Source organism: Aulonocara sp. 'chitande type north' Nkhata Bay, linkage group LG7 (assembly GCF_057382095.1).
Source record: "Aulonocara sp. 'chitande type north' Nkhata Bay isolate Kocher_YH1m ecotype deep benthic linkage group LG7, A_spYH_male_GT1.1, whole genome shotgun sequence".
In the NCBI taxonomy this organism is placed as follows: Eukaryota; Metazoa; Chordata; class Actinopteri; order Cichliformes; family Cichlidae; genus Aulonocara; species Aulonocara sp. 'chitande type north' Nkhata Bay.
Genome location: NC_141350.1, coordinates 6,529,084 through 6,538,660, shown reverse-complemented (window position 1 = coordinate 6,538,660; position 9,577 = coordinate 6,529,084). Strand labels below are relative to the sequence as shown.

Sequence of the window (9,577 nt, the reverse complement as noted above, 5' to 3'; positions counted from 1 at the left end):
CCTCAGAGTCATTTTCCAAATTCGGCCACTAATTGGGTTTCTCCTATGATTAAGTCAATAACAACCTTCATATTAGAGTTTAATGTCCCCTAACGAGTCCATTTGTTGGCCACTGGCTAATTAGGTCTGAGCTGTTTATAGATAGCCTATACTAATTGATGAGCATTACTGAAACACTGTGTGTCAATCACTAATGCATTTGAGCACATTTTTGCTTTTAGCTTGCAGCTCTCTCGGGCAAAGCCCCCCAAAACAGATTATGCCGTTCTGGTTCATGGATCAGGCTGTATAATTTGTGAGACAGCTCAGCATTAACATTAATGATATCTCCAGGGGAGCGGAATAAAAATCCATTTAACATTGACTGACAAATCTTCTTTCTTGTCAACAAACATTTAGTTTATTAGTGTTGATTGTAGTCTGGATTTCTGCTGAGGAGACTTGTGTCTGTCTTTGTTAACTGCGGGGATCTTTAAAATATTCATGCTTGCCAACAGTAAACTTTGTGGCTCCTCATGTACACCCATGAAGCACCAGGACTTGGAATGAAATGCAAAGGGCCTGAAAGGCAGCAATAGGGGGACATGAGGACAACAGGACCCTGCAGAAGCTATCAAGCTGGAATCTTTGACAAAGTTTCAACAGATCCGACTGACATGCCAGGACCCTTCCCACGGGTTTGAGTCTGCATGAAGCTCTGGCTTGATAAGGCAGTGTTTGGATGAATACAAAGTGAGCTGGAGGAGTCTGGTTTTGGGCCTCATCCAAGTCTTATGCCTCCAGGTTCGCCTGCTATCGAAATAAAGGGTTCGTTTGAAGCGAGGTTGCCTGTGTGCACAGCTGCAGTTCTATGATAAAAAGAGGTTTGATAGGTGAAGCCTCCTGTCCTTCTATCCCTCTCCCTGTCTCTTTCTAATTGAATCCAACTTACACTGGCATGCAAACACCGAAATATAGCACTAGGATTACTTTCCTTCTTACTTTCTTCCCTGTCTCTCTGTATATAGCCTACGCTTTGTGCCTGGATGCTCTGGTGCTCTCCGTGGATTGTTAAATTTTACATTTCTGCTTGTGTGGAAGTTGCTAGAGCTGAGATGGAACACCAGAAATGCAGGAGAGAACTAATCTCCTTCTGTGTGCATTTCTCAGTTTTTGTGCCAACACCACAAATTCATCCATACTTTGATTTTCTACAAGTGTTTTCCCTATTTTAACTTTCATCAGGGCTAACCATCTGTTATAAGATTGCTCCAAATAGCTCCCCCTCCTCCATGCCATCTGCTACCATATGTATTTATTTTAGAGTTTCAGAATATATTCATTCCTACTGAAATCAGGTAGCTATATATTTGCCTGATAGGTACAGCTGGTGTTGTTACCTTTTACTTTAACAAAGACCAATATGGTCATTTTATCCTCAGGTCCTTCTCACTTAGGGATTGTTTTTAACCTTTTTTTGGATTCTTTAATATATATATTTTTTTTTTATTTGCCTTCAGTTACTTCTTTCGCTCACTTTTTCTGAACAGATTCAAAGTTAGTTAAGTCTGTTATTGCTGGAGTTACGGTCCCGCTTTTGCGCATACGGCACCGTTAGGGAACCAGTGTCCCGGACTGGCCGGCCTTTGCTCTCCCGGCTCTCTGACTCCGACTCCGCCTCTCTCTGAGCACCAACACACGAACGACCGACTACACTCAGCCTGCCTACCGCCACCTCCAGCTTTCATGCCTACCCCACCCCTCCTCCCCAAACTGGACTCCATAGTTTACGGCCGTCCCAACGAAAGCACTTCTTCCTCGCCGAATGCGCTCTTAGATTTCCGGAAGACGTCAAAGAGCCAGACTTTAAGAGCATAAACAGGCAAGAGTAGCGAAGCAAAGGAGAAGTTTTTTCTCTCCCTTTTCTTGCCCTCAGTTGTTGCCCTGCAGCGGGGCAGGACAGCAGGAGTAGGCCGGGGGGTGCACAAAAAGGCGTCCGTATGATGTGGATCTGGTACCTTCTGCTTGGTTCGGGGTCAGGCTCAAGAAGTGTTGGTAAGTTTTTCAAAGCCAGGGTGAAACTAACGTAGTTATCACGGCGCGGACACGCTTCGGTGCGAGTTCAGAGGAAGAGGGGGCGCTGATATAAAAAATTCTTAAGGACGGGCTGTGTGGTGCACTACTTTCTCCCTCGAGTTTCCTCAAAGTTAGCGAAACGACGTCTTTGAAAAGAACTTATAAGACATTTCTTTTCCCTCGACTGAACTGGACTTTGTGTGTGCGTACGCGCCAGTAAATCTGGATTATTGGCAGCAGTTTCAGAGTTTTTCGTGCATGTCGAGTGTCTCGCATTCGCTACATGTCCCCTTCACCTCTGAGACAAAGTATTTCTTTTGCTAGAGACTTCCTCCGTGGCGTGTCCGTTCACCGGGTTGTTTTGAGATGACGCCGTGGTCTCCCCCTGCTACGTTATAAGTGAGAGGTTGTTGACAGGGCGCCGTTGACAAGTCAAGCTGTTCTCCAGCCTCGCCATGGAAGCTGCACGGGGCCCGGAGAATGACGTCTTGTAGTTTATGGGACACTTGTGACAGCCACTTGTTTCTTTTACTTGGTTTAAACATGATGCAGATTTGAGCTAATGTTCACATTAGTGACGTATAATTTCCCCGGTGGTTATTACAGGATGCTCAAATGCTTCAGTGAGGACCTACAGTGAATAAATATATGACCCAGAAATAAACAGTATCAGTCACAGATAATTGGATTTGCTTTTATTGCTTTTTAATGACGAAAAAATGCGTGGCTTTTATGGAGTGTAACAGTGACAGCATTGCTGATGTTTCCAGCAGTGTGGGTTTTAGGTGGATTTTCACGGTCTCCCAGCTACAGGTGCATTAAATGGGCGTGGCCGGAAAATTTAAAAAGAGCCAAGATGCTTGTGGTGGTGATGATGATGCTTGTTTTGTCCCAGCAGAAGAAACACACACACACACACACACACACACACACACACACACACACACACACACACACACACACACACACACACACACACACACACACACACTCAATGTGAATAAATAAGTGGATTGTGGCTGGTGGGGTGTTGGGTATTTAATCAAAAGAAGAAGGTGGGTGAGGTGGCTGTGTTTGTTTTGGCTCTTACTCTATTTAGTCCATTGTGTGCCCCACTCCTTTCCTGTAGCCTACGCTGTTACCTGCAAGTGGAGTTTAACTGTGAAAGTTAAGTTAGCAGGATTTGATGAGGGTTACAGGCCAGTTACAGCTCTGTGTACTTGCAGTTGCCCTCTACCCACAAAATCTCATTAACCTAATTATAAACAGTATATTTTGCAATCAGTTCAGAGTCATTAAAGATGACACTTGTAACTCTTTCACAAGACGGTTGTTCTTGCATTCCTATTGGCTGAATTCGCTTTCACGTCTTCATTATAATTGGCCTGGTGCTGTGGGTTGTCACGCTGTCATGACTTCCTGGGACTCTTGAAAATAATGGAGCCGTCATTAATGTGATTAGCAACACCTGTGATTCGCTTGACATGAAAAACTGAAATGTCTGCAGTGAAGAAGAAAAATGTTTTTGCTCGTGTCACTGAAACAGAAGTGCAAATAACATTATATTAGCTTCAGACAGAGATTTAGTGTGAGCTGCCCACTCTGGTTTTCCCTGCAGGAGCAAAGGAGGATGTATCTGTGATTAATGTAAGAAATTTTCTTTCGAAATATTACGGTAGTTTGTTTTCTTTTGTATGGCTTACGTCTGCTCAGCTTTGAATAGATAAACGGTGCTTCAGTGTTTTATTAGCTCATAGCCTGACCAGGGTAATAATGTCAGCTTAATATGAGTTAGACTCTGTTTATGTGACTGTGTTGTATTGTTGTCCAAACCAGCATAAAAGCTAAAACACAGCATAGGATTTAACAATCAGTATGTGGGATACTAGGACGTTAGATAGTGGTTAGTGCTGTGCTATACTGGAAATGTTGGTCAAGTCCAAAGTAAATACAAGGTTGTGTCATAACCAACTTCTAGCAGTAGTCTTTCTCTCCTCTCTCAATAAATATTAATAATATATTTGTGTGAATGCCTCACAGCATTGATGTATGCTTTATCTTTTGGTGCTCATAACCTTTATACTTTTTCAGATATTAAGCTTTTTATGCCATTTTTTTTACCCCATTTTGCTGAATGGGACAACATTATCAGTGTGATCACCAGTTTTGCTTGCTGGGCTGAGCCATGTTTTAGCTCAGTGAGATGAGCAGCCGTTCTCAGAGCAGGAGGGCCGGGTTCGAATCCTGCTTATGGCAACATTTTTTTCAGTTAACAGTTCAACTGTTTTAAGTATTTTCAACACAAATTTCAGCTTTTTCACCCCTTTTCAGCAAAATTTTCAGTCGCTTCTGCTCTTTTCAGTAGAATTTTCAACTTTTTCACCTCTTTTTTTTTTTTTTTTTTTTTAGCACAAATTCCAGCCTCTTCTGCTCTTTTCAGCAAAATTTTCAGGTTCTTCATCTCTTTTTTGCTGAACATTTAGCTTCATCACCTCTTTTCAGCACAATTTAGCTGTTTCTGCACAGTGCACATTTTTTCTCTCATCATATCTTTGTTTGAGACCAGAACTGGTTTGGCTCAGTGGGATGAACAGCCACCGTGAGATCTGGTAGCAAAGGTTTGAATTCTACTTGCGACACTTGCTGCAAGTCTTCCCTCCTTGCACTCTCCCTGCTTTCTTGACACTCTTCAGTATAGTGTTTCAAATAAAGCAGTTTTCAGCAAACAGTTCAGCTTGTACACAGTGTTTTCAGCAGATAGTTCTCCTTATGCTGTTTTCAGATTCCACTACACGGCATTCACTAGGGATGGGTATCGAAAACCGGTTCTTGTTGAGAACCGGTTCCCACTGTTTCAATTCCTTGGAATTGTTTGCCAAAATTGCAAACGATTCCCTTATCGATTCCAGTCGCCCCGAATGACGTCACCACGTTGCGGAGCGTCATTTACCTGACAGGAAACACGGCACCTAAGCGGCTCAAACGCTCAAAAGTTTGGTTATACTTTACGAGAACGGAACACAACAGGGCAACTTGCAATACTTGCAAAGTAGATATTTCATTTAAGGGAGGAAACACTACGAATATGCAAAAGCATTTGCTCACAAAACACGCGATGACCTTAAATGAATGTCGTGATTTTAATTCCGCTCCGGACTCATGAATCTCAACCCAGCAGCAGCGGTAACGTTTGCACGTCCTCTCCCGTTAATTCAGCAGGTAAATAATCAACTAACAGTGCATATTATGTTAGTGCGATCTGCCTTATTACAAAACCTGCTATTACTGTGCATTTACATGTACAATTTTTTTTCCCCCTTTAAAAAAAGAAAAAGGAAAAAAAAAAGAATCAATAAGAGAATCGATAAAGAATCTAATCGTTAAACAGAATCAAATGGAATCGGAATCGTGAAAATCTTATCAATACCCATCCCTAGCATTCACACTGCATTTTCGCAGGAAATGCAACTTTTTCTAGTTTTAATTTGTTTTGGGGGAATGGGGAAATATGACAACATTGACTTTTGAACTTTTGGCAACAGATAATGTCACTACAGATATACAAACCTTACATTAAAAACTCTCTATATACATTGCAGATTCAGATAGTTTGTTACCTACCCTATGCCTGTAATTGTTGATATGTTGAAGATAGTTTGGAGTTTCTCAGTATGACGTGCCGCTTTACCTTACTGTTCAAACTACTGATGAAGTGATCAATAATGAAAAGATGGTTAATATTTTTTGCTTAGTTTTGGTTTAGTAAATCAGGAGCTACTTATGAGGAAAGTGGTCACCTGTTTCACTGTATTTATTAGTTTCTCTAGTAATTCATCATCTGCTGTAGAGTCCTCATTTAGGAGTGTTTTGGATGTTCTGCTCATTAAGTCTTCATCAACTGTCAAGTTATTTTTTTACTTCTTTTTAACATATTCCTTTTAGTAGCAGACCAAAAACACTGCAGTCCACAGCTTAAGTTACTCACTCATTTAAGCCCAAGTCATCTTAGGTGGTTACCCTAAACCAACCCAGCCCTGTATTTTGGAGCAAAGCAGGCTTGGTTTTGAAAAAGCAATGTAGCTAGTTTTTGAGTGTACACATTATAAAGATTATTTTTCTTTGTTGAATTTTATTAAAAATAAGGTTCTAAATCTTCTAAATTCTAATGGTCAGACTTATGACTGGACTTAGGGTTAGGTTATTTTGTAACGCCTGTTTGGCCTTTAATGGCATATTTATCTATTGTCCAATAGAATTGATCCAAGTAAATTAGTCACTTACAACACTAAGAGTGGTCACATATCTATTGTTCATTTACTCTGATCTGAGTGAGTTTCTAAACTTATAGCCGTTTTCTGGTTGCCTGGTTTTGGTTTCAGGTTTCACTCTGCGTAAAAGGTTCAACAAAATAAATACAGTGTGAAGTTGCTGTGATCTGAACTAGTGAGCCCATATTACAGCTAGTTGCTATAGTTTGTTCTTTCTGTATGTCTATGGTACTCTACCGCATCCCACAATGCAACACATACCCGACTGCAGAAAGGCATTTAGTTCAAACTTGCAGTGTATACATGTTATTTGGGTCGGACTGAGATTTGTTCTTATTGCTAACAAACTGCTCAGGAGTTTGTTTGGAACTGGAAGGGGACCCTATCGTCCAACTAGTCTGGGCGTGGTTGTTTTGGTCCTTGATTAAATGTGATTACAGTGTTCACATCAGCACAAAGGAGTCACCCCAAGGAGGAAAATGAGGCGTAGTTCAATTAAAACAGATTAAATGGCAAAGGTGGAAAAACATCCTAAAACACTGAGAAGTCAACACAATTTTGGAAACTGATGACTCTGTTTCTGTGACACTTATTTACCATAAAACATAGGATTAGCTTTAAGCTTCTTTGTGTATGTTTAAGCTTTAACCTTACTTGTACTTTTTTATTAAATCCTTAGATTGCTAACCACACAAGTAAGTTCAAAGAGATGCCAAAGCCCACACCTTACTTAAGTGGGGAATTTTGAATTAGGGCTGCTCAATTAATCGAATTTGAATCACGATTACGATCTGGGCATTCAACGATCATTAAAAATGACTGAGCCGATTATTAGCCCCTCCCTCATTTATCCACGACACCTTAAAGGCCGTCTGTGAAAATATTGTCGGGCATAAACCGGTCCGTGGCGCAAAAAAGGTTGGAGACCGCTGATTAAGAGGCAGAGGTGGGACCAAGTCATTGTTTTGCAAGTCTCAAGTAAGTCTCAAGTCTTTATCCTCAAGTCTCAAGTCAAGTCTCAAGTAATGTCAGGCAAGTCAGAGTCGAGTCTCAAGTCACTGGTGTAAAAGTCCGAGTCAAGTCACAAGTCTGAAATTTTGAATTTCAAGTCCTTTCGAGTCGTTAAAAAAACCGAAAAAAAGCATGTTGCAGTTATATGCTAAATGTAAATATTAGACCATGTAATTTTTAAATCTGTGTTTTTCTCAACACATGACAAAATAGTGAACTTAGAAAATATACACAAATTGTGAAATTGCACCTCTTTAAAATGCAGCTCAATTAAACCTAGCTCCAAGAATAATTTTCACCGACAGTTCTGAGATAAGCTGCATGTTATTCTTGGATGCGCTTGTAGGACCGGCTTTAAAATCGCATGACAAAAATATACACATTAAAAAAAACTGCATCACCAACGTAGCCTGGAAAACATTTGCTAGTTAGATGAAGTCAGCTATCTCATCTTAGCATATTTATATGCATATTTATAATTATACGGTTCTTGGAGTGAGTGCATACACTCATGAAGTTTAGTAACTTCAGGTCACTGCAACAAGCCCAGGTACAGTTTACCGACGGATGGGTGCAGGACCTTGAAATGCACCGTGTAGAACGAAAGACCATCGTACGTATCATAAGTTTACCAGTCTCACAAATCGTCATCATAAATACACATTCGTTAACCGTTTATTAATAGGACCTTTGAGCTCAACGGTAATTAATTAGTAGTGGAAATAATTTCTGGTAGCATTACAGAAATGTAGCAGTGACAATAATACCGTATGCTGTAATCGTACTGGACAATTAGTGATACAAAAAACCTGTTTTATCCTGTGAATAAAAGTATATGTTTTTGTCAATGTACCATAATAACAGAAGCGAAACGCAATATTGTGTCAGGACAATTTACTATTTATGCACAATAAATAAAGGAGCATAGCGCGACAATTTCTGTTCAGCGCCAGACTTGCTTGTAACCTATATCACCAATTATGTTAAGAAAAATGACGTATTAACTACTAAAAAACACTGACCTTCGTGTAAATGCTTGGAGCAGACTAACCTGTGAGCTGGAGGGTTCTGGGACGTTATATTTGATCTTTGAATGGCTGCAATCCAGGCCATCCGTCGCGTCTTTGTTACTTCGGAAACATGGCTCGAACAATTTCTCCTCAATGACGTAATCCGATAACAACCGATCTCTTTACCCGTCGGCTTCCCGTGGCTGTCATGCGACCGGCTATTGCAGTTAATAATACAACGGCTTCTTGACATTTTTGTGTTTCTTTTTATCGCTGTATAACTGATTTTAATTGAAAGCCTGCGTGCGCTAGTACCGCTTGCCACGAGTTCCCAGAATCCTTTGCGGTTCTACCCGTGAATGACGTCACATTTTCAATCTCTATATAATATGCATGTTAAATTTTATATTTGGGGTAAAATATCAAGTCTTTTCAAGTAAACCGGTTCAAGTCCAATTCAAGTCCCAAGTCATTGGTGTAAAAGTCCAAGTCAAGTCACAAGTCTTAGAACATTTTTTCAAGTCAAGTCTAAAGTCATAAAATTAATGACTCGAGTCTGGCTCGAGTCCAAGTCATGTGACTCGAGTCCACACCTCTGTTAAGAGGACCCGAGGGAAGCTCGGAAAGCTAAGCAGAAGTTATTTGGAGAGGAGAGTGACTGCTGTTGGTTGAAAAGAGAGTTTAAAAAAATAAAAAAAAACTTCAGTGGTGTTGCACACTATTTTATATTATTTTTTTAAAGTTATTGTTAACCCTTTAAAGCCGGTCAGAGCAGCACGCTCCGTTTTGCGTAACTATTTTTAAATCCCTGTAGAACCTGAACCGTGTAAGCTAGCGCAATAATTTGTTTTGCATATGAAACCGGAGGAGTTGTACTTACATCTTATGCCATCAGCTTGTCCTAGGTCACGGTTTCGTTCCACATATAGCTTTGCAAAAATTGCATAAAAAGCGCTTGCAGGAACAAAAACATAATATTCCAGAAACACGCTTTGCCGTTCCTATCAGCTGTTCGTAACACTTCCCACAGTGAAATGATGCACATGCTGTTTTCTTTGCAAATTTGCATCATAGGATTGTTTTTTGTTTTTCCTGCAGTATATAAAAATTGCTGTATCTCCAAAATAAAACTATGAAGACACTCAAAATAAATTTCCTGTGGTGGGAAACTATTTTTTTGCAACTTTATTGTATTTAAAGTTTTGAGGGATAAACCTCTTAAATTTCTCAAAG

The 9,577-nt window shown here is 40.3% G+C and overlaps 1 protein-coding gene across 5 annotated transcripts in view; it reads left to right on the top strand.

Moving 5' to 3' along the window:
- Window positions 1-1,667: 1,667 nt before the first annotated feature.
- Window positions 1,668-9,577, top strand: part of ldlrad3 (low density lipoprotein receptor class A domain containing 3) — a 94,180-nt gene continuing 86,270 nt past the window's right edge. Inside the window, exon 1 of one of the 5 annotated variants that reach the window (XM_086298210.1) lies at window positions 1,668-2,034. Coding sequence is in view for 1 of the 5 variants with exons in the window: in XM_086298208.1 (XP_086154334.1) it covers window positions 1,980-2,034 (55 nt within the window). In the remaining 4 variants the exon portion in view is untranslated. Of the gene's footprint in view, window positions 2,035-3,567; window positions 3,703-9,577 lie in introns of those variants that run through there. The other 4 variants (XM_086298208.1, XM_086298213.1, XM_086298212.1 and 1 more) reach the window with 4 other exon arrangements.